This window comes from Macrotis lagotis, chromosome 3, assembly GCF_037893015.1.
Source record: "Macrotis lagotis isolate mMagLag1 chromosome 3, bilby.v1.9.chrom.fasta, whole genome shotgun sequence".
In the NCBI taxonomy this organism is placed as follows: Eukaryota; Metazoa; Chordata; class Mammalia; order Peramelemorphia; family Peramelidae; genus Macrotis; species Macrotis lagotis.
Window position 1 is genome coordinate 258,037,216 of NC_133660.1, and position 25,716 is coordinate 258,062,931.

A 25,716-nucleotide genomic window follows, 5' to 3' on the forward strand; every position below is an offset into this window, starting at 1 on the left:
GTTTCACACCTTGACTGATCATTTCTCATCTCTCTGGTGTATAGTATAGCTAAACAGGACATGTATAGAGTGCTGGACTTGGAGTCAGAACAATATTAATTGAGATATGCAATAGGCAATGGGAAGAGAGAGGGGGAGGTTGCATGGCCAGATTATGATTTTCATTATTGAAGGAAGTATCCACATCACTGACATCATAGGTGCCTTTGGGGGGTATTTTGAAAGTCCTTGATATTAGTACCTTATATTTATAGAGATTCTAAGATATTCAAAATTCTGACCAAAAGGTTCTCATTTGATTCTCATAATGACTCTGAAAGGTTGCTATTATTGATACCATCCCCATCTTATAGATGGGGAAGCTGAGACTTAAAGTGACTTTATCCATGTCACATAGCCATTAAGTATGTGAGGTAGAATTTTAACTCATATCTTCCTAATTCCCAAATCCAACCTTCTATTTTAGTAAGTAAATAACTGAAACCATTAGGTGATACAAACACTGGGGAAGGCAATTTCATGATGAAAGTCCAGATAAAAACCTCTTTAGTTTGAAGAGGTCGAAGAACCAATGAATGGGAGAGAAAAGCCACACTCTCAGTTTCCTCACTTATGGAATGAAGGACTCAGATTCAGACGTGTGTGATTTCTTCCAGCTCTGATTTTATGAATATTTGCAGATGTGAGGGGATGTGGGGTCTGGTAGAATTTATAGCTTAGATAAGGAGGGAAGGGGATTAAACATTTATATAATATACATTTTATAGACATATATTTTAAATATATAGTACTATATTTTATATATATATATATATATATATATATATTAATATATATAGTACCTACCATGTGCCTTGAATTTAGGGGTGTGAGGTGGAATGGGCCAAGCCATCACGTAGGGAGGAAATCTCAGTTAACATCCCAGAAGGACCAAAGCAGCCAAAGGAAGAATAAGGATGATGAGGTTGGACAGTAGCATACTTGATGAAACAGTAGAGGGGAAAAGGATAAACATTTTAGGATGTGAAAAGGAATATATTGCCAGGGAAAGATGGGGCCAGCAGTCCTCGGAGAGCCGCGGGAGAAAATGCAAAATGAATCCAAGCGGGCTGTCCAAGAGAGGACAAGGGCAGAAATGAATTGCAAACTGAAATTGAAGTTATTTGTTTCTGTTGTTCAAATCTAAGTTATGTACTTTTATGGAGGAAATTGGACACATCAGGATAGAAAGCCGGCTGTACAAAAGCAATTTAATACTGTGTTTTGCAAAGAGTCTAACAGCCTAACTTGTTTTTTATAATAGAAAATTGAGGTCTGATAGAAGAGCCTTGTTCAAGGTGATTATGAGACCGACTTCCATAATGGATAGAAGGTTGAACATGTGGTAAAATATACAGAGAAGAGTTTCAGTCCAATTTAATATTCCAGTTGAATGTAAACTCCTTGAGGGCAGAAAGTATTTCACTTCTGTCTTTGGGTCTCTGATTTTGAACGCAGTAATTCTTAATTAGTGTTGAATTGACACAAGGACAGGAATCCACATTTATAGTATGCCTAATTTAGAAAGCTGGTTTTTTTTTTTTTACTCCATCTTGAGTTAATTTTGCTTATCATCCCATTTTTGGTTTTAGGCAAGTGTCTACAATTATTCATGGGCCATCACTTTAACTCTGTAATTAGCTAGGCTAGTCTGTCTCTTGAAAGGAGGGGAATTGGGTGGTGGATCTAAATATGGAAGAAATCTTAATTTTACTGGGCTTGTTAAGTGAGTCCTTAATTATGGGCCTGATGCTTTGGAGAGAAGTTAAAACTCAAACCTTTACAATGCAACATAAATATCGCCTACCTATCTTGTCATTTTTTTACCTTCTCTCCGATATCTTACCTTCTCTTCTTTGATGAAAGTGGACATATCTGGCCTAAGAGACTTTTCGGCCTGGTTGATTTAAATGGCCTTACATCCCTCTGGTACTAATAGCAATGAGAAAGGAAAACTAATCAATTGATGAATCAAAAAGCATTTATTAAATTCCTGTTTTACATTAGGCACTTTGTTTAGCCCTGGAAATAGAGACAAGAGTGAAAAATCTTTGTTCTCAAGAAATTTACATTCTAAGGAAGGGAGATACTAAAAAGGGAAGATGGGGGATCAGAAAGGATTTTACTTAGAGAGTAGGGTTTGAGCTGAGTTTTGAAGGAAATCATGAATTTCCAGAAGCATAGTTGAGGAGAGAAGGCATTCCAAACATGAAAAGCAAACATTGCAAAAGCATGGAATTGGGAAATAGAGGATTGTGTGTCCAGAATAGCAAGTGGAACCCAAGAGGGTGTAGAGGGGAGTAATATATAAGTATATGGGAAGACTTTAAATGCTTCACAGAAGAGTATTTGATCCTAGAGGGTCACTGGAGTTTATTGAATATAAGGGCTGTGGATTCAAATGACATGAAAATGAGATTTCTCACAAAAACTAATAATAGGGATGACGTGGCTTTTGGTTGTTCCAGTCAAAAGCCATTGCAAGTCATGGTATCACCTTCCTGATATCATAATTCTTGAAGAGAACATGTGAGTAGTTGAAGCTGCCCAACTGGGAACCCAATTGATCAGAAAAGCCATTGATTAATAGGTGAAGGAAATACAGTCATTTCCTTTCCATTTGTTTTTTTGTTGTTCCTTGAGCTTGATATCCCATAGTCCACTTCCATTCTTTTACAGATGGTATTCTCCATGTCCAAAATATTGTTTCTTCATCATTATCTCTTGGAATCCCCAACTTCATTCATGACTCACTTCAGGTTCCATCTTCTATGGGAAGGTAGTATGGTGTCAGGTAAAGTGCCTTGGCTCTGGAGACTAAGGATCTAGGTTTTAATCCTACCTCTGATGCTTCTATGTGTGGTCTTGGGCAAATCTCAACTTCTCTGAGCCTCAGTTTCCTCATTTATAAAATGAAGGAATTAGACTCTATGGCATCTCTGGTACCTTTCAACTCTAAAGAATGATTCTATTATTGCCCTGTTAGCATTCACTCTCTCCTTAATTTATCACATATATGTTTATGTGTTATGTTCCCTAATAGAATATAAAAGAACTATTTTTATCTTGTCTTTGGTTTTCCAGGATCTATAAAAATTTATTGGATTGAACTGAAATGTGAACAGAAGTTTCTGAGAAAAAAAGAAAAATTTTAATGCCCAAGTCATATTAGTTTACTTTGACTCTTTTTACCTTAGAACTCCTCCAACTTTGGACACCTGACAGAGGAAATGGTGAAACTTTTTTCTGAAAATGGGTCCACTGGGGCGGCTAGGTGGCACAGTGGACAAAGCACCAGCCCTGGAGTCAGGAGTACCTGGGTTCAAATCCGGTCTCAGACAATTAATAATTACCTATCTGTGTGGCCTTGGGCAAGCCACTTAACCCCATTTGCCTTGCAAAAACCTAAAAAATGGGTCCACTTTATAGAATTGTCATACATGAAAAGCTATCATTTATCATCACCACTGCTGCTACCATCATGAGATGATGATGGACACAGTACAACCGTGTGTCATCACTTGGTTAAGGAGGTGACAATCCCATAGTCCTCTGCCCTCATCAGACCACAGCTAGAGTATTGTGTTCAGTTCTTGGTTCCACATTTTAGGAAGAACATTGATGAACTTTAGAGTATCAAGGGGAGGGTGACCGGCAAAGCAAAGGGTTTCCATTTCATGAATTATGAGAATGAACAAAACTGTAGATATTTAATCTGGTGATGAAAAGACTTGGAAAGGAAGGGGTAAGAAGATGTGAACAAACATTTATTAAATACTTTCTACTTCCTGCTACTATGTATAGTCCACCAATAAGTTTTTATTAAGCATCTACTTATTTTAAATGCTAGTGAAATAAAAAAAAAGTAAAAGAGTCCTTGCTCTAAGGTGCTTACAATCTAATGAAGGACAACATGCAAACAAATATATAAAAAAGATATAATGGGATATAAATGGGAAGTGCTTAATAGAGGGAAGGCCCTAGAATGATGAGGGGTTGGGAAAACCTTCCTATAGAAGATAGGAGTCTCTGTTTCTTCAATTGTAAAATGAAATTGTAAAATATTGTAAAATATTCAACCAATAATACTTGATTGAAGGTTGAAAGTTGCTGGAAAGAGTGTATCTTAGAAGCTTGAAGGTACTGTAAAAATTTGAGCTCTCCTGTTCTCAAACACACCAATGGGGCAATGCTTGCTTTAATATCGACATTCCTTCCATTCATGTAGTTTGCTCCCTGTGTTTGCCAGCCCATCTTATGCAGCTCTCCTCCATATCCTGCAATAACACAGAGGGATCTATTGAATGGGGGCTCTTCTTGACTTCTCTTGATTACTCCAAGATCTCTTGACATCTGAAATACAGCACAAGAGCTGTCTATGGCTCATCCCCTCGCTCTCATCATGTAATCAGGCCATTTTCTTTTTCAAGGCCATGGTTTGTTCTTGGGGTTTTTTTTGATGACAGCATTTACTTTGATTGTCCTTTGGGATTCCTTATTTGTCACCCTGGTTATTATTGCCTTTTTTATTAATATGAGTTCTCTGGGCATCATTTTGAGTACATCCAAGTACCCTTGTTTTCTTTGCTGACAGAGAGGTGACAGATGGGTTCTATTCCCATTTCTTCCACTCATGGTGATGAGTGGGTTGAACTGTTTGTTTCACCTCCTGAGTGCTGGAAATCAATAGAATTTGCTCTTTCCTTAAGCTGGGCCAAGGAGAAAACTTCCTGACAGGCATGGGGAGAGAGAAAGCAAGGAGAAAAAATTGTCTAGTAAGTTTTAGAATCATTCTGTTTAAGAATTGGAAATTGAGGGGTTACTCTTCTTTTGGGGAATGACTGAACAAGACATAGTCTGTGATTGTGATGGAATATTATTATGCTATAAGAAATGATGAGCAAGAAAATTTTAGAAAAACTTGGGAAGACATGAATTGATACAAAGGGAAGTGAGCAGAACCTGGAGAACATTTTATATATATAGTAACAGCAATATTATAATGACAATCAACTCTGGAAGACTTAGCTACTCTGATCAATACAATGCCAAACAGTACAATGATTCAGTGATTCTAAAGAACTCATGAAAAGTACTCTCCACCTCCTCCTGAGAGAGAATGATTGAAGCAATAAGGGAAAATATTAAATTAGGTTGTCATCTCTAGAAAAAGAGTAGCTTAGGGAGGTCTTCATTACTTCTTATCTAGACTGTTGTAAAAGCCTCATGTTCCATGTCTCCAGTCTCTTTATTTTTTATGGCAGTCAAAATTATCTTCCCCAATGCCTGTGCTAAATATTCCCAGCTCCTTCACTCAGTCCTCATCCAGTATGGTGCTGATTGCCCTCCATGGGCTACTTTCTAAATTACAAGAACAAGAACAATTTCCATAGCACTTTTGATATTGCAATGTTCTTTCCATATTTATGATCTCGTGTAATCCTCAGAAAAGCCCAACCAGATCATTATTATGGCCATACGAAATAAATATAAGGATCCAGTTGTGGTCTGACCAGGACGGGGTTCTATAGATGCATATACTGTCTTATCCTTGACATGATAAAAATAGCACTCTGAACTTGAAGACAGAAAACCCTGCCTTTGAATCCTGTCTTAAATGCTTATGAACCTTTTTACACTGGACAGGTCACTCAACCACTTTCAGCCTCAGTTTCCTTCTCATAAAATAGGAACGATATGAAGCCTACTTCATAGACATTCTGTAAGAATCAAGTGACAGGTGGCTAGGTGGCCCAGTGGATGGAGCACTGGCCCTGGAGTCAGGAGGACCTGAATTCAAATCCAGCCTCAGCTACTTAATACTTGCTAGCTATGTGACCTTGGGCAAGTCACTTAACCCCATCGCCTTAAATAAATAAAAATTAAAAAAATAATCCAGTGACACATATGTGGAATATACTTTACTTGATAAATAATTGCTAGTTATTATTAGTTTTTTTGATGGTTGCTAGTACTTTGGGGCTTATATTTCATTTAAATCTCTAGATTTTTAATGTCTTTTGATATTAACAGGAATTCAGGTGATTAGAACATATCCTTTGGCAATAAAAATCTAATAATCTGCTTTCCTTTAAATAATTTCTATCTGGAATGCATAGCTTAGGTCAGTATTTAGAAGGAGCAAACCTTTTCTTGCCCTCATCTCTCAAAATTCATCAATAATAAATAACCAACTTTTTGTAATGCCCTAAGTTTTACAAAGCACTTTATATATGAGGATCATTTGATCTTCACAATCACCTTGGGAGCTAGAATTCCCATTTTATAGAGAAGGAAACTGAGGCAAACAAATTAAGCACCTTGCTTTGGATCACACAACTAATAAATGACTGATAAAGGATTTGAACTCAAGGCTTTCTTGGCTCCAGATCTAGCACTTTATACACTGTGCTTCCCAACTGCCTCTGTACCCTCAGGAGACTTATAGACCATTTCATGGTGCAAAATCTTGCCAGTTTTCTCATTTATTTTCATAAGGGGTTGATTCTGAATCTTGGCTTTGTTTCTGATCTGCCATACAACTTTTCTTGGTCAAGGTCAAGTCTTACTTTCATGGAACAATGCATGAATGTTACAGATTTTAGTTACAGAATCCTGTGAACTCCAAATCAATATGTCACTGAGGGATTGTTGGTATTTTACATGATAAAATATGTTTAGAAATTATTTGTTTAACCTTTAGGATTTTCCTCTCTTTTTTCATGAAATAATCAATAGATAAGCTGTGTGCTCCATTGGTATTCTTGGGTGCCATGGGAGAAAATGAGGAAAACTCCCCTTCAACACATTGAGTGTATTCCTGCCTCCCCATGACAAAATTATGTGAAGACAGGAACCAAATCTTCATTGGATGGGCACAGATCTGTATCTGGGGAAAGAATTACATTGATCCAGTGTTTTAGACACCAGAGGAATGCAGCCTCATACAAATTCTTATTCAGTGACCCCCTCCTTTTGCCAATGAGGAAACTCATCTAAAGGCCATAAAAGTCAAGGGACTTGTTCCAAATCTCACAGATAGCTGGTGAGAGAACCAAATAGCTGTAGAATTTATATTCTATAATGAATTTTCTAATAGCCATACGCTTTTGACATTACCCACTACTGAACTCTAATGCTAGAATTTTAAAAACCTCTTGTTCTCTTTAAGCAAGTCCCTGAACTGCAAACTATTTCACTGTCTCCTTAAACTTAATATTTCTCTAGCTGTCCTCTATGCTCTGTTATATAAACCTGTTTCCTTCTATCTTGATTTGGTTTTATCATTCTCCAATTTTTATCTTCCTCAGGGCCATTTCATGTAATGATTTTCAAAGTTATGTGGTAATAACTGGCATTTCTAGAGAACTGCAAGCTTTGCAAAATGCTTTACTGATATAATCTCCTATCCTGACAATAACTGATAACTTTTTGAGGTTATATTATTCCCATTTTACAAATGAGGAGATATATAATGAGAGAGATAAAGTGACTTGCCCAGGATTTTACAGGATTTGAACTCAGCCCTTCCATCCCAATTTTCAATGCTTTATGCATACTGCACCGATCTGAGGTCAAAGTTATCTGGCTACTCAGTGATCTGAAAGATAACTAGGAAAAAGAGAAAATATAAAAATGAGACAACTCCATAATTTTTTGTTCCCCAAAGAATCTTGTCTTTAATGTACCAGCTTTTGCTCCCATCGGAGCAAGAAAGCACTCCCATGGTGGTAGTGGGAATCCACTGCCTCCCAAAATGGTTCCTTTCAGTTTTTAAATAGCATTAATTACTAAGAACATTTCCCCTTAAGTCATATCTAAATTGGCCCCTTTTCAAATTTTAACTATTGTTTTCATTTCTGGCTGGGGACAAACAGAAAAAAATCTGTATGATAACTCTTCAGATACTTGGAGATGGCTGCTGGGTCCCCTCACATCTATATCTTCACTCTCCAGGATAAAGGAGGTCCCCCGTTCCTTTGACTGACCTCATGTGTAGTGAAGTTGGGATGCCATGGGTGGCCATCTCAGTCACTCTCCTCTGCAGACTCCCCAGTTTATCAATACTCTTCCTCAAAATGTGATACCAGGCTGTTGTTGTCGGTCAGTTGTAGCCAATCTTTTATGACCCCATTTGGGATTTTCTTGGTAAAGATATTGGCATGGTTTGCCATTTCCTTCTCCAGCTCATTTTACAGATGAGAAAACTAAGGCAGACAGGGTGAAATGATTTGCCCAAGGACACATGACTAGGAAGTGCCTGAGGCCAGATTTGAACTCAGGAAGATGAGTCTTCCTGACTTCAGGTCCCATGTTCTATTGTGTCATCTAGTGCATTGTGCTACCAAATATTGAACAGAATACTCCTCAAATGTTGTTCAGCCAAAGCAGATAGTTTCATAATGTCTTCATTCTTGGAAATTTTGCCTCCTGTCTGTCATATCACATAATTAACTCATTTTTCATTTAGATGCAACCCCCTGGAGATCTTTTCACTCCCAACAAACCATTGTCTCCTGTACTGGTAGAATTAATATTTTTGAACTCAAGAATAAGACTTACATTTATTCCTATCAAATCTTATACTATTAAATCCTACCCAATGTTCTAAGCCTGATGATCAGTCCATCAATTGATAAGCATTGATTAAATAAATATATAAATAATATATATAAGGGTCATTTATTATAAGACCACACTTTTAATAAATGCTTCATGACTTGAATATCCCCATCCTCGTTGCCATTCAGTCCTCAAAAACACATTGGAATGGATGGTTAACCTCCAGAATATTTGTCTTCTTTAGCTACATACTGTATCACTTGAGCTTGTCTTATTTGTCCTGGTTACCAAAGTATGTATGCACGTTATTATAGCACACTGTCTATGTAGATAAAGGTTCAAGTGCATTTGCTATATCTTGTTTTTTAGAGGATGGGAACCACGTATAACATACCCTGACTTGTATGCAAACTATCATTTGATGACAGGTAGAGTAAAGCCCACTAGATGACCATATTTTGATGACAAAATGTTTAGTTTTTCATTGTAAAGTCTTGCAATCCAGCTTCTACTGTCAGTTACCATTTGAAAGGACTTTAAGCCCCATTTCAATGAGCAGCTTAGAGGGATTGTTAAGTAACATAGGACTGTGTGACCTTGGGCAAGTCACTTAACCCCATTGTCTTGAAAAAAGGCAAAAAAAATGTGAAAAGGACAAACCTGAAATTTGGGGGAAGGGGATTTGCCAAGCACAGGATGAAATCAAGAACTGCCTCACTTTTCACTTTTCCTTTACTTCTTACAAAATGAAACTAGAATGGCTGATTCTAGAAATCATTGCAGTTTCATCTTCCATGTAGATGGAATATGGATTTACTTTCTATGCTAGCTAAAACCAGAGCTTAAATTAGTCTCTTCTGGGATTTGAGGTCTAATATTTGATGGTACTCTGAAGGATCTCACAGTCTAATGGGAGAGATGACATATAAAAACTGTGTACAAACCAAACACTTATAGGATAAATTAGGGATAATTAATAGAGGGAAGGCACTAACATTGTTTAAAATTTGATTTTGTTTTGGCTCCGTATTCTTCCCCTACCAACTGATGAAAAACAAAATCTATTATAAATATGTGCATAACAAAATTCATATTAACCATGACCAAAAGAAAGGAAAAAGGGAAAGAAGGAATGATTGAAGAGGGGATATTAGAAGGGAGGAAGGAAAGATGGAAAGAAGGAAGGAAAGAAAGGATGGGAACAAAGGAAGGAAACATAGAAGGAAAGAAGAAAGGAAGGAAGAAAGAAGAAATTAAGCATCAATCTATTCTCTGAGTCCATCAGCTCTTTATCCAGAGATATATAACATTTTTCATCATAAGTCTTTTAGAATTGTGGTTAGTCACTGTCAATCATAATTACCAAGCCTTTCAAAGTTAATTCCCTTTAAAATATTGTTATTATATAAATTTTTCTCCTAGTTCTTCTTACTTCACTTTTCATTAACTCATGCAAGTCTTTTCAGATTTTTCTACATCAATTCTGGAAGGTATTAGAATTAAGGAGAATCATGAAAGGTCTCCTAGAAAGTAAAATCTCAACTGGGACTTGAAGGAAGTAGTTGGAAATGTAAGACTGTAGCTCAGAGAGACTGGGGCAGGACAGTTAGATTTGAGAATCATCAGCATAAAGATGATCATTAAACCCATGGAGGCTGATGATCTTCACCAACTGAAAAAGAAGACAATAGAATCTCCAGGGACACTGATGATTAGAGGGTATCTGAATGAGAATCCAGCAAAGGAGACTTAAGGAGTGATCAGATAGGTAGGAGAAGAATCAGGATGGAATGGTGTCTAAAAACTCTAGGGAAATGATGTCAAAGGCTGCAGAGAGGTCAGGAAGTAGAAGGGTTGAGAAAAGGCCATTGGATTTGGCAATGAAGAGATTTCTGTAACTTTGGAGACAGCAGATTTGGTCAAATGTGTTCCAAAGTCACACCCTAGGAAGGTAGGCATAGAATGAGAAGAAAGAAAGTGGAGGCATTGGATGACCTTCTCAAGGAGTTTGGCAACAAAAACAAGGAGAAATAGAATGTTCACTAGGGTGAATGAATGGGTCAAGTGAGGGGTTTTGGGGGGGGGGCAAGGGCAGTTTTGCAGGGAACACAGAATCAATCAGTAGACAAGAAATTGAAAAGAACTTGAGTGGAATTAGAAACCATAGCGTCCCAGATTTAGAAATGGAAGACATGTTAGAGGTAGGATCATTGGATCATGAATCAGCAAGCATCTTGTTCAGTTCGATCCCCTTGTTTTAAAGATGAGGAAAAGTGAACCAATTTGCCTGTCATCCCCTTAGCATATGTTAGCAACATCCCAGTCTTTTATCTCCATCTACATAGAGTTCTTCATTGCTTTTCCTGCCTTGGGATTTGAGAGAAAGGGAAGGAAGCAAGATGAACCAGAAAGAGCATTGAGTCTGGGACCAGAAGCTCAGGGGTTCAATCTTGATCCTGTTCATTGTTTTGTGGATGACCTTGGGCCAATTATTTCACCATTGGGGTTCAGTTTCTTCATCCACAAAATCAGGACATGAGACTAGATGGTTTCTAATGGCCCTTTAAACCCTACTTATGTGATCTTATGTGGCATCCCTGCTGGACAGTTCATGTCAAGTGTCCAACTATCTAATGCTTTTTTTCTCCCTGCATCCTTTCCATTAAAAGTCTTTTAAAATAATTTCTTGCTTATCTATCTTTGGTTTTCCCATGGTAGTGTTGGCAAAAAATAAAGTGAGGGCTTGTAATGAATGATCCTCTGGGTCTATGCTTGGTGATCCTTTTCTTTAACTAGCTCTAAATGTTTTTCCTTTGAACAGTCACTTGGAAAAGGGAACCTTGTATGGCATTTTTTTTATTGCTAGAGTAGCCTCAGGGAATCTTTCTAGCATGAGAAGTCATGTAGGTAAAATAGTTCCACATTTGAGTAATTTGAACAATTTCCTTGTGCTTCACACACTATCTATGTTAGATATTTTTGCGGTTAAGTGCAGTTTTTAGACTAGAAGACACTGCCATTTGATTTCTTCTCTTTCTCGTGTGATGGTTTTATACTTCAGTGTCTTCTAATTGTATTCATTCTCATTTTATCACCACAAAATGGAACACCTGCCTTATCCCACTCTTGATTTTTTTGTTTCTTTCCTCCAGTAGTGGCCAGATGATAAAATTAAAATACACGAATACTCCTTATTTTCACAGGTACCAACCATCTGCGGATGAATGTTACCCTAACCCCACAATCATTTACGAACCCTCGGAGATCCACGTTAACATCACCAACATGGCCTTCCTGGGAATTAAAGTCTTCCACGAATGTTGATAGACTCAAGGACCCCATGAGGCATTTCCCAGAAAATGCAAGCTTGCTTCAGATAATCAAATCCACTCTGTCTCACCCTCCCCCTAGAACTAGGGCTCAGATAGATTTCTCTTCTGTCCTTTATCAAGGGAGTGGACATAGTGCAATCCTGGATCCTCCCAAGGAGTTGGCCCAGGCTCTCAACCACCCAAGACCTCGAGATTCGGATGAAGCAGCTGATGAGTCAGGTTTGCCTCAACCCAGCATGTTTGTGCCATTGTCTAAAACACCATCTGTGACATTGTCGAGTGCTGTCCTGTCATCTCTGCCAATACCATTAGGAACACCTTCCATTCCAAACCAGCACACGTCAGGGTCAGACATTGTCTCAACTCTTCCATCCCCATCCTTCTCTTCATCAGTTCCTGGCTCACCTCATACCATCTTATTTTCTAAACTTCCTGAGCTACCAGCCAAAGTGCCTTCATTCCCTCAGACAGCTCCCCTTGATTCTTCCCATAGAGAAAGTATCGATAATTCCTTAGACCCTCTTTCCAGTAAAACAAGTCACCCTCCATCCAGAAAGGCCCAAGAATTAACAGACATCCTCAGTCTGGATTTTTCTGGATCTACAAGAGCACAGTATTCTAGACTGGTCCCAAATGAGAGACTGCACCCAGAAAACCCATCTACATCTATGTTTGTGAATTCCATGCCAGACATACCCCATCTGTCTTCCCCACCAGTTGCGCCTGGAAGTCTCCCTTGGCTTCCAAGTCAAACCCCAACATTGTTAAAGTTCACAGATATGTCTTCTTCAGGCCCAGTCCGCACTCAACCATTCAAATCAAGAGTGACTAAAAGGGCCCACGGAAGTGTTGCCTGGCCGGCTTTTGAGAGCTCATCAGAGATGCCTGAAGTGGGGTCCAGAAATGTCCAAAATGCAGATGGAGGAGCTGCTTCCTTGGAGGGGAAACACAATCCACCTGCCCTTGCCTCTGTAAACAAGCCTGTGCACTTGTCACCAGCTCCTGAGGATATGAAGGCAGTCTCCCATTCTGGGAAACGTGCCCCTTCCTCTCTGGTGCCAGCTACCCAGTCTTTGGCAGATGCAGGTGAAGCAACTGCTACTCATACTGCCTCTTCACCAGCAGCTAAAAATGAACCAGCCTCTCTCTCCATACTCAGTTTCCCATGGCAGTCCCAAAGCAGGGCATCAACTCTGCATCAGGTGGCAAAAAATCCAACTTCTAAAGAAAAGAACAAGGATGGGACTCCTACAGACTTGCTCCTCTTAGGGACAGGCCAGTCATCTGTCCATTTTTCTACAACTATAAGTCTTCCCTTAGGGAAAGAAGGCAGTTTGATGGGTACTTTTATGGGAAATGAAAAAACCAATATGGTGACATCTCCTGGTGCCATTCCCACTCAAGAGGCCACCAGCCAGTTCACTTTAAGTGAAGCCACATCAGAGTCGACCACCAAACACATTCCAACTATCATCACGGAACCAAGAGTTAGTCTCATGATCTCAAAGTTGCCTGTTCCTCCTGTCCCACCGACAGAGCGATCATCCGCTCCTAGGATGTCTTCTCCTGGAGCAGATGCTAAAACTGAGATCAGGGTGGCAAATGCAAATACTTCCAGAGCTACAACATCAGCTCCTAAGCAAGAGGCACCCCAAACTCTCCATTCTTCCATACCAGAAAGAACCCAAGAGTCAATGAGTACAACTGTTTCCCAGAGTTTAATTTCAAGAGAAACTGGGTCCCATTTTTTCGAATCTGCGATACCTCTCCTGCCTCACCAAAAAGGTTATGATTTAAATGGACATGTAAAAAGCCCTTCACCTTCAGTGGCCCATTCTGCCAAAAGCACTGTTCCTAATGGCTCAAATTCAGCTGCCAAAATGACACATTCTCCAGATGTCAAAGAGGCCAATTTGCATCTGACCTTTGCTCAGGGGCTCAGTGTTCAGTATCCATCCCTTAATCGAAACCCAGAACAAGCCACACAGCAATCTGGAGTGACTGCAATTGGAAACTCTACAGACCTTTGGCCCAAAGTTCATAGAAACATCACCCAAGACCTCAAAGCTTCGTTCAGTCCACGCTCAACTCAACGTGAAGCTTTTCCAACTACTCATCAACATCTCCTTTCACATCCTCCCTCGGAATCGCATTCATTTTTGACATCTCTTCCACCAGTCTCATCAGATGTAACTCCCCCTATCAGCTTGCAGGAAATGCTTTCAGGGGAAACAGAGACAAGAACTTCATTTGTCAGTACTCGCCATCCATCGCCTATGATGAGCACTTCTCTACCATTCCAGAGTGGTCGCAAGCCTCGGACATTTCCTGCAGCTGTTCTTCCCACACTAACCCATGCCTTATTCAGGACAGCACCTAAAGTACCGCTGACTTCTCCAGTCCCTGAGAATCGGACTGTTGCAACTACTCATGCAGGTAGTTTGGTTCCTGGTTCTCAACACACAGGTATGACCACTTCCACAGCCAAAGCATCTTCAACTTCAACATCATTAGCTAGCATTACTCTGAAGGAACACAAAGACATATAAATACACACACACACACACACATACACACACACACACACACACAATCCTTGTAATGAAATAGAGCTCCTAAGAGACCTGCTTCTGACCCTTCTGGCCACTTGTTTGTCCAGAAGCATTTAGAACTTAAATACTTTTATAAAGGAGCAGTAGCATAGAATTGATATAAATGGTATTTTCAGAATAAATATTCTTAGCTAATGAGCCAAAACTATAAGATCTAAAATCTCCATATCCTAACATGGCCCTAGCACCAACCCCTTGCAACTAAATAATTTCATAAGTGACATCCATTCATCACCAATGTCCCTTCCTTGTGTTTTATTGTGACCAACCATAAATTGTACTTATTCTCTCATTGCAGCATACTCTTCCATGCCCCCTGAAGTGGTGCCAACTGTGGTACCAACAACAGCCACACGGGTTATGGGAAAATACACTCTGTCTGCATTGTCTGCTGCTTTAGTGTCCAAGGGGACTGGAAACAAACTCTCCATTCCTTCAGCAATGGTAGTAGCCAAAAGCACCCTGACCCCAGTGCTGGCTAAAAATGGCACTCCCAGTGGAACACCAGGTTCTCAGATGGTGGCAAGTACAACTAAAGCAGTTGAGACTCCTACAGCTTCCCCCTTCATTTCCACAACCCACAGAACCACACAGGCAAATATGATCACAGCCGCTGCAAGGTTATCGACTACACATTTTCCTGGGAAATCTCAAGCCATGCAATCGGACTTTCACAAAACAACCAACTCAGAAACGTCTAGAATCTCTACCACATTCCCACTGACCATCATGGCTGCTCTGACATCTATTACCACATCAGGAAAGGTGACTAAACTCCCTCCCTTGCCTGTGGAAAACTCATCAGCAGCTCTCCCAGTAGCTTCAACTACTGTGGTCACAACTGGCAAAACCACCTTGAATCTAGAATGTCAGATGTCCCGGAAACTAATGGTGAAGACAGGTAAGAATCTTGGAAACAATTGTGTATCAGGTCTTAGAGGCAGGAGGAAAAAAAAATTATTTTTTTAGTGATGAGGTATTTCTCCACCTTTGGATTAGAGAGTGCAAGTAAGGGTTGAGTAAATTATGGAGCATAGTTTCTGGTTATAATATATTCTGTATAATTATAAGAGGTAAATTCAGTTTCTGGTTATAATATATTCCTTGTTAAGTATAAGAGTTAAGTAAATTATGGAGCATAGTTTCTGGTTATAACACATTATGTGTAAGTGTATGAATTGACTGAGTTCATACTCTATATGATATTCTTTGTTAAGTGTAAATGTTGAGTAAATTATGGAATTTAGTTTCTGGTTATGCTTTCTATAAGTAGGAGAGTTGAGTAAATTAGGGAACATAGTTTCTGGTTATAATATATTCTGCATCAGTGTTTTTGTTTTGGGAATTTGGTGCTTTACTTGTTCATTTTTATCAAATCTGTGACATTTTGTATGTGAAAAACAAATGGAGAGCAGCAAGTCATCTATTACTTAGATTCCTAGAGCTGCCTGGAGGTGCTGAGAGAATTACCCCAGTCATACTGCTGGGATATGTCAGAGTCAGGACTTGAATCCAGGACTTCTCTCTTTGAAGCTGACCCTGTATCTATCATGCCAGACAATTGCATTAATGTTATTAGGAAAAGGAAGGGTCCTGATAAAGCTTCACTAGCATTTTGGAATCCCACCAGCAGCAGTAGGGTTAATGCATTGCAGTTTCTGATTGCAGTAAAGAGATGGCCTAGAACACACAGGATGCTATTAATAGTGCTGTTCAGCTCTGCTATTAAAAAGGGGGTTGATAAGTTATTTTAAAGAATACATCATTGCTGGATGCACCTATCTCTATGTTTTTGCTCTCCTCTCACTACCCCCAAACTAAAAGTGAAATGAAATAATATATTTATATACATTCCATCTAAAAGGGGATGCTATGAACTTAGTTCTAAGATAAAGCCTAATATCTCCTCTAACTTCTGAGAGCTTATTTGTTGTTCAGTCATTTTTCAAACATGTCTGACTTTCCATGACCCCATTTGGGGTTTTCTTGGCAAAGACCCTGGAGTGGTTTGCCATTTTTTTCTCCAGCTCATTTTCCAGGTGAGGAAACTGAGTCAGACAGGGTGAAGTGACTTGCCCAGGTCATATAGCCAGTAAGTAGCTGAGGCTGGATTTGACCTGAAGAAGATGAGTCTTCCTGTCTCTTGGGCTGATTTCTCTCCATTGTGCCACCTAGCTGCCCTTCTTTCATGTCTTCTAGGTGTTATCTATAGATGTAGATGAGTTGGCCTACCCATTGAAACCTTTAGAGATAATGATAATGTAAAGGCCTCATGTGGGGCCCCAGAAATTAGAAGAGGAAAAAAATCTATTCCCTTTCCCTCTTTCCATCAACTTTACTGATTTAACTGAACTGTCATTCAATATTGAAACAACTAGAGTTGGTTTTAATTAGCTGTTATACTCAGTTTCTCATCTGTAAAATGAACAGGAGAAGAGAATGACTAACTGTTCCAAGGTCTTTGCCAAGAAAACCCCAAATGGGGTCATGAAGAGTTGGACATGACTGTAAAATGATTGAACAACAATAGCGAAAATCCCAATCCTGGCTTGATGTTGATTGGGGGCTCAGTAGGCTAATACTAGGGACACATGAATGTTAGTGAGCCCTGGAGGCCTCTTCCTCCTTGCTTCTCTTTGCTGATTCAGCATAAAAAGATTTCCCCCCCCCAACTAGGAGGACCCTGAGAAGTATGATCTTTAGACCAACGTTTGACGGCTCTCTTGCTACCTTTCTAGTACTTTCTGCCTCCAAAGCAAGCTTAAGTGTTCCCCCCAAAAAAGATGGTGGCCCTAATATCTCAGTATAATTATTTCCCCGGGTGATACATTTTTTTCAGATGGATCCTCAGTTTCCCTCTCAGATCTCTGGCTCCAGTTTCTATCCCATGGAAAGATGGCTACAATTTGATTCATACTCATTGTTTTAAGTGGATTCTGGAACTTTCTATTCTTGGGGCTCTTAGTGGGGTCTTACTTGTACAGGAGAGGGACAAGTTAAAATTGGATTGTTTGATAGGATGAAATGTGACTACTGAGCACTAATGTGTGTGTGTTGTTTTTTTTAACAGTTCTTTTTCTCACCCAGAGGAGGCTGCAGATCAGTGATTCCCTGAGGCCCCATGTAGCCAAAGGGCTCACCCAAGCGATGCAGAAAGCTTTCCACCAGAATGATATCTATGCACACGTAAGCTATAATAGCATGGCCTTATTTGAAGCCAGAGTAATGCATCCGTGCCTTTCCTTTCCCACTAGAGTTTTGGGTTTTCTTTCACAGAGACTCTTTTCACCCATTAAACATTAGAAGAAAGACCTCACAGATCTGGCATAGCTCTCTTTCCTATGTGATAGAACATACAATAATGGAATAAGAGGGAACCCTTAAAAGTTATGTCCTGTAACACACCTCTCCCTGGCCTTTCCACTACCTGCTGTTGAATCTACAAGAAATGTAGGGTTCAGAGACATGAAATCAAAGAATGTCAGGACCAGAGTGGACTTTATAAGGAATCAGCAAGCCCAATCCCTTCATTTTTACAGAAAAAGAAACTAAGGTCCAGAGAGGTCAAAGCTAATTGGTCCAAAATTATTCAAAGCTAATATGTCTAAAGTGGTTAAAAATCAATACCATGTGATTTAGCAAAGGCAGGTTCTTGAGGACCGGATCATTTCCATTTGAAGAAACTGAGACCCAGAAGGTTAAAATCATAGAACCATCTGGGAGATCAGAGCTCTCAGAGATCATCTAGTTGAACTCTCAGATTTTATAGAAAGGAAAGGATAAGGGAGTGAGGGAGGGGAGGTAATAGAATAGAGGGTCAGAGATAGAAGGACCCTAGATACCTTCTAATAAAGGGGTTCTTCATCTTTCTATCTCATGGACCTTGTTGACAGTCTGGCAAAACTTATGAACCTCAATTTAGAATAATGATTTAACATGCATTAAATAAAATCCAAGAGATTTCAAAGGAAACCAAATATATTGAAAGATATCCAAATATTTAAAAAAAAAGTTTAGGTTAAAAACCTCTTATTAGCTCAAACCTTATATTTTACAGATTAGTTCACTGAGGTGTAGAGAAGGGAATGGGGTCTATCCAAAGTGTCACTGCTAATTACAGATAGAGCTAACCCTATTTACTCAGTTACTTAGCAAAGACAGGCCATTTGGAACCAAGACCCATTTTAGAGAATTTAGACAAATTTTAGATGATTGACATTTTATTTGACAAATATGTCAAATATTCCGATCACCCAGAGCTTTGCAAAGAAGTTTGGCTTCGGGGCAGCTAGGTGGCTCAGTGGATAGAGCACCAGCCCTGGAGTCAGGAGTACCTGAGTTCAAATCTGGCCTCAGACAATTAATAATTACCTAGCTGTGTGGCCTTGAGCAAGCCACTTAACCCCATTCATCTGCCTTGCAAAAAAAAAAAAAAAAAAGAAGTTTGACTTCATTAATAGGGTTTCCAATCCTATTAGTACTTCCCACTGCTTTTCCTTCTACCTGCAAAAAGAGCTAGTGATTTATATCTGGAAATTTTACAGTCATTTAGAATTAAGCCTGACTTGAGTTGGATATAGATATGAAAGTAGACATTTTTCTTGGCTATTGAGCTGTTTAGCAACTGCTAACTGACTTTGATCATGCCAAAAACAAGTGATAGAAATATCCATCCAAATTTTAATGCCATAATTCTACACATTTTAGAGAATCAGAATTGATGATGTGAATTCTAATTGGCAATCGGACACTCCAATTACCACTGCCAAACTTAGCCTGGGTCCCTTTTGTATCATGTTCATTTTATTCTCTTTGTTGAGTGTCTTGTTGTTCAATGATGCTTGACTCAGCACTTCTTGGGTCAGAAAAAGAGCTTTTCTATACTTATTCCACCCTCTAAACAGTGTTCTGAAGAGTCAAAGATTGTATATACATAAATATATATATATATATAAACATATGTATATACCAGTTTTTTGTTTCCTTCACCAAGAATTTGGATTTAATGATTTAAAATATGAACATTTCCAATTGGTAGTGGTTGGGTTGGATCACTTGATAGAAATGTAAGCCAAGGTAAAGAGGATAGCTAAGTGAGAATTAGGAACTCTAAGGTCAGAGGAATAAAAGTCACCCCACTCCCAACTGTTGGAGCTAGGTTTCTATAGAAAATGGCACTGATGGAAAAAAAAAAAGAAAATGGCACTGATGCTGCTATTGATGATACTTTATGTATCATAGCAAGAAATTTCTTTTTTTAAACCCTTTTTTGTTTAGTTATTCGTTGAAATCTATGAATCCCTTTTAAAAATGTTTTTAAATAAGCAAAATAAAATACATAAGATTACAAAGAAAATCAATATCAAAGATATTGAAATATAGTTTATCAGAACATTTAAAAAAAGTTCATGGATCCCAGGTTAAGAACTCATGTCACAGATGATGTATATTTTAATAGATATTTGATCTCATAGACACAAATCTTTCCTCCAGAGGGTACACATTTCAGCTCATCCATGTTTTCTCATCCGGTGTGATTCTGTATTCTCCAGTGAGTCCTCTACATTAAATCTATCCAATATGCTGAAAACCTTTGTCTGTATTCTCAAAATATTTTGTAGGAATCACAACAATCACACAGACTGTCTATCTTTATCCATCACTCTTCATATGGGACTGACCCAGCCCCTTTTTCTGATCATATGTATTCTGCATGATATCTCTTGAAAAACTTCTTATGGGCAGATTTTCTATAATATATTTGGGGCTCCCTATGCCATTATATTTTCCTTTGAATTGGAATAGTTTTAATTCTTTAGATTGAATCATTCTAGGATTTATATTCATACAACATAACAGGAATATGTGAGCACTAAACTGAGATCATTGAAAAACAGTGATTGTTTAGATGGAAACTTGTCTATACTTTTTCCTATTCATTTTGCGTTCACTTTACTGTCCATCATTCATGACCCTCTAAGATAGATATATATATATTTGTTTGTATCTATATAAAATATGTATAGGACTAATTTAATAGAATCACCCATGTCATAAGTTTGAGTGGTAGGCATTTTTTTAATCCATTTGGATTTTCCCATATGAAAGGTTTGTTTTTAAATAATAGTCAATCTCATTGAGGAGTCCCTGTAGTATTTGGGGTTTGGTGTCATCTTCAAACAAAAGATCCTCGCTCTCTCTAAACAAAAAGAAAAACAATAAAAGAAAGCCACCTCTTCCCATCATCCCTTTGACCCTGTGTTGGATACCTCCATGACCATAGTAAGCATGTTTGGCAAACATCAGCCTGTTTTTATGAGGAATCACTGAGCAAGGTTGTCTCTGTGACTATATCTGTCAAGTTTTTTCTCTTAATAATTATACAGCTTCATGATAGGGTCCTTTAAGGCAGCCCATTATTTGATTGAGTCCAAGCCTTCTTTTCTTGATAATAAATCAACACTAGAGTCTTGAACTCTATACCCTTTCAATCATTTTTTTGATCATGAAGTTGTGATATGCTGTAGGAAATCATCTATAAAATCTGCTTGTTCCCTTCTCACATTTTCATTACAGATTCCTTTGATCCATATAGAGCTCTTTCTTATAAAGATTTTATAAAGAAAGTGTGCATTTGGGTCAGAAATTTCTAATATCTTCTCAACTGATTTTCACAGGGAAAAAGGGGGAGAAATAATAATGTTAATTTCTCCAAGTGCTTGATATTGTGCCTTGAGATAAATTTGAGGTTTGATCCCTTAATGCTTTCAAAATTCTGCTCCCTCTAGCATGGATTTCTTCTGTGTGTACTTGGTTTGGTGGAGCCAGGTCAGAATCAAAGAGTTTGAAATTGCCTGAGAGACTATCCACATTTGAATAAGATTATCCTTCTACCATGTCCCTGCCAAGAGATCATCATCCAGAGTTTGCTTAGAGATAAGTGAAGTAGGATGCCCTGCCTCCTATGGTAGTCCATTCCACTTTGGAGTGTCATTATCGATAGAAAGTTTTTTCTTGACATCAAGCCAAAATTCACTTCCCTAAATCTTCCGCCCTTTGTTCCTAGCTCGAGTTTTCTAAAACTAAGCAAAACAAATCTAATCCACCTTCCAGGTGTCAGTTATCCCATCTAAAGGCATCTATTGTGTATCCACATCTTAAGTGTCCTCTGACTTCCTTATCAACATCAACAGAAACACCACTTTTTTTGCTTTTAATATGTCACTACAAGCCAGAAAGACATTCTTTATCAATACTGACAAATTTGTTCTATCTTACATCTATTGTTTTTCCAGTTTCAACTATAAATGCTCTTAAGATAATTTGTCTTAGTTAAGACTCTTGTTAAAGTTTCTAAAAGCTCTTTCCCTCTCAATTGCTTTTCTCTATTTCAAGATAATATTATTTGTCACATTCCAACATCCTCCTTCATGGTATTTTACAACTACATTTGCTTTGTAGACTGATGCAGCCTTGGTCTTTCTCTTCCTGGCAAAGAGATCTAGTGCTTACTGACTTAAGTATTCTTTTGGCCTCCTCGTTGTGGTGACTACCTTATACTGGTAATAAAACAATTAAATATCTTCATCTTGGTTCAGTTCCCTTTTCCCAGCATTGACTTTTTTAGGAATATCTTATCATATCCTTTGTATATTATTTCTGCTGTTTCATCCCCTGCAAGATGTTAGGATATAGCTTCACGGCTGTATTTTGGGGAAGTTGCTTCACTATGGCTCAGTTTCTTCATCTGGAAAATGGAAAAAATAATATCCAGCAGGATTGTTTGAGTTAGAACTATTGTAATCATATAGGGAGTCTTTGACTCATTTATCCTTTTTGAAATTTGGTATTTATTTTTACCACTTTTCAAATTAGGCAGTCATCTAAATACCCAACTGGCTGAATCTGAAATGACTTTCATTTTAATTAAGCTTGTGTCTCTTCCATAAAACATACTTATTTTTGATTTTTTGAGGTTTTTCATTCCTTTCCAAGTCTTCAATGAATGCTACTTTTCTTGAAGAAAGTATTTATGACATACATATAGATTGGAAACTTCCAAGTAGTCAGCAAGTCTTAACTGCTGTCACTTATGAATCCTGAACTATGTTTTCCAACATTTTGGTGGGAAGGAGCATCTTCCCTGTTCACAACTTCACATCGAAGTCACCAAGTGTCAAAGAATATGTTGACTTTTTAAGGAATGGCTTATCATATTCTTTGTATAATTTCTGCTGTTTCATCCCCTGCAAGATGTTGGTACATAGCTTCATGGCTGTATTTTAGGTAACTTGCTTCACTATGACTCAGTTTCTTCATCTGAAAAATGAGAAAAATAATATTCGTCAGGATTGTTCTGAGGAAATAATAAAGTATTATATAATACAAACAAATTTTCAAACCTTTGAAATAATGTACAGAAATCAATTATTATTCTTGCTTGCTTCAGGGAGAATCTATAAGCCATAATTCTATTTAGATACACTTTATTTTTGTCTTCCACTTTCAGTTATAGTGAGAAAAAGATTTATGTCATCCAGCTCCTTGAGGAGTACATCAGCTCATTTTTTTGATCATTGGACAGGGATTTCTGATTTAGAGCACCAAAAGTTAAAAATTAATGTTTGTAGACATTCCGCAGTCATACTATATATCAAAGAAACAGACATTGTCAAAAACATTCAAAGTGAAAGAGAGAAAGATTGAACTTTGGGAAGCTAGGTGAAGCAGTGGTTAGAGCCCTGTCTAGAAGTGAGAAAAACTTGAGTTTGAATTTTGTTTCAAATACTTACTGTGTGACCTTAAGGAAGTCACTTACCTTTCATAATCTCATTTCCTCGTTTATCCTACCTCAGAGGATTTTTGTAAGGATCAATGAGATAACATATGTTAAGTGTTTTGTAAACCTTGAAATGCCATATAAATGCTAGATATTGTTATTAGACCTTGTGAACTAATAATAACTGCTAATGATGAGCTCAACAAATTATTTTCATGATTATGAAAGGCTTTGCTTGTGAGATCCTATTTTATCCTTGTAACAAAACCCCTGAGGTAGGCTTCATTATCCCTATTTTTTCAGACAAGAAGACTGAAAAGGGAACTCAGAGCTTTGATTCCTGAATCTTAGTCCTGTTCCTTTCTTCCTGTGTGACCCTGAATAAATGACTTCACTTCTCTAGCCCCGAGCTTCTCTAAAGTCTATAAGTAAGAATACATATAATGCTAAGTGAATTCTCCAAGTTCACACAACTAGTAAGAAAGTGAGGACAAAACTTAAACTCAGACTTTCTGACTGAAGACTTTTTCAACTACAAAAAGGCTCCTGAAAAATTAGGCGCATTATGCAGTTTTGTTGATGAGAGTTTATCAGCTGGCCCTTTAAGATGGTGAAAGGATTAAATAACTTACCCAAGATCACACCACCACTACCACCACTCCTACTCCCAATCCCACTTGTCTTCCTCCTCCTTCTCCTCCTGCTGTCATTTATGCAGCACTTTAAGGTTTGCAAAGAGCCTTACATGTCAAGTCAGTTGATTGTCCCAACAACCCTTTATGAGATATATCATGATTATTCAATTTTATAGATGAGGAAACTGAGACTTCCTGACTCTTTGTCTGGTACTTTATGTACTGGGTCATTCCATTACATAGAGTGGCATGATGGGGGAGGACAGTGTTCTTCCATTAGACAAGGACCCTAGGAGTTTCATAACAAAGGGTTCCTCTTGTCAGATTTTTCTCCATTGTAGTTGATGTTTTGGGCTGTGTTCATGACATTGATCATTCTCATCAATTCTGAGAAGTTTGGAGCTAAATTTAAATCCCAAGGAGATGGGGTTAACTTGGATGGTCTTTAAGGTCCCCTCTAACTCTGCAATCCAGGAGAATGAAGGACTTTGCGGCATTCTGGACTGCTTTGTTTATTATATGTGTGTCTTAGCTCCTGGTATAATGCCAGTAGGTGCTCAACAAATGTTTGTTGATTGATTGAATAAATGGCACAATGAAATAAAGTGGGGGTTTGTGCTAGAGGACTGTACCACATGATAAATCTTCATACCTCTGCTTCTGAAGCTGGCCTGGAAGATCCTCCCACACTCAGACCTCAATTTTACTAAATAAGATGAAACAGAAGAAAAAGCAATTTTATTTAGACAGAGCCTTCCACACTTTGCTGGGTCAATTGCATGTACCTCCTTATTTTAGTGTGTGTCTCCGCTATTAGACTGTGAGCTCCTTATGGCCACAAATAGTGTTTTCACCTTTCTTTCCTAGCCTGGCACATGATGAGTAAATGCTTCCTAAATACTTGTCAACTGCCTGACTCTATTTCTAAAAATAATCATATTAATCATTCTTAAATATTTATAAAGTGCTTTTCTCACAGTAGCTTTTGTGAGTAATAGTATTCCCATTTTGTGGTATTAGTTATATTCTCTTTTATTCCAATTGTTTGAAAATTAATAATCTCTGTGTGGCATATCTGGTTATCTTCTATTAGTTGTAATATTCTTTTGCCAGAATATTGTACATCTCAGTTATACTGGCTAATGGCTTATTACACTGTTACCCATTTGATTCTTGTCCAAGAAAATCCAACAATCAATTCATCAGGTAGGCACTTATCATGTGCAAGGCCCTCGTTGAGGAGATACTAAATTTAGAAAAATATGAAAATAAGTTATACTTAAATTTTTTACAGCAGGCTTCCATGTTTCTTTTTTTTTCTTCCAGGTCGAAATTCTGGAACATTCACACAATGTGACAGTTGGTTATTATGTCACGAAGGGGAAATTGGTTTATATCCCTGCTGTTGTCGTTGAGACCCTGGTTGGTTATGGCATTAGCAACATCACTGCTGATCTGAAGCAGCATGTGCCAAACCTACAGTCTGTGGCAGTGCTGGCCTTGACGTGGAACCCCCAACCAGCCTATGCCTTTCAGTTGAAGACAGGTAAGGACCTTGGGAGGGATCTTCAAAGGAAGAGAACTCTTTTACTCACTAGGATGAGAAAAGAAGAGAGGGAATGCCTGATCAAAATACAGTTTCAAGATGGAAGCCAATAACAACAGCTAATAGATAGATTTATGTCAAGAAGCAAAATGTTGGGAGGCAGCGAGGTGGTAAGTGGATAGAGATAGGTGGTACAGTGGCCCTGGAGGAG

The 25,716-nt window shown here is 38.3% G+C and overlaps 1 protein-coding gene across 1 annotated transcript in view; it reads left to right on the forward strand.

Moving 5' to 3' along the window:
- Window positions 1–25,716, forward strand: part of KIAA1549L (KIAA1549 like) — a 146,532-nt gene that overhangs the window by 58,000 nt on the left and 62,816 nt on the right. Inside the window, exons 2-5 of the mRNA XM_074231612.1 lie at window positions 11,805–14,369; window positions 14,844–15,446; window positions 17,616–17,731; window positions 25,286–25,505. Of these exons, the coding sequence (XP_074087713.1) occupies window positions 11,805–14,369; window positions 14,844–15,446; window positions 17,616–17,731; window positions 25,286–25,505 (3,504 nt within the window). The remainder of the gene's footprint in view (window positions 1–11,804; window positions 14,370–14,843; window positions 15,447–17,615; window positions 17,732–25,285; window positions 25,506–25,716) is intronic.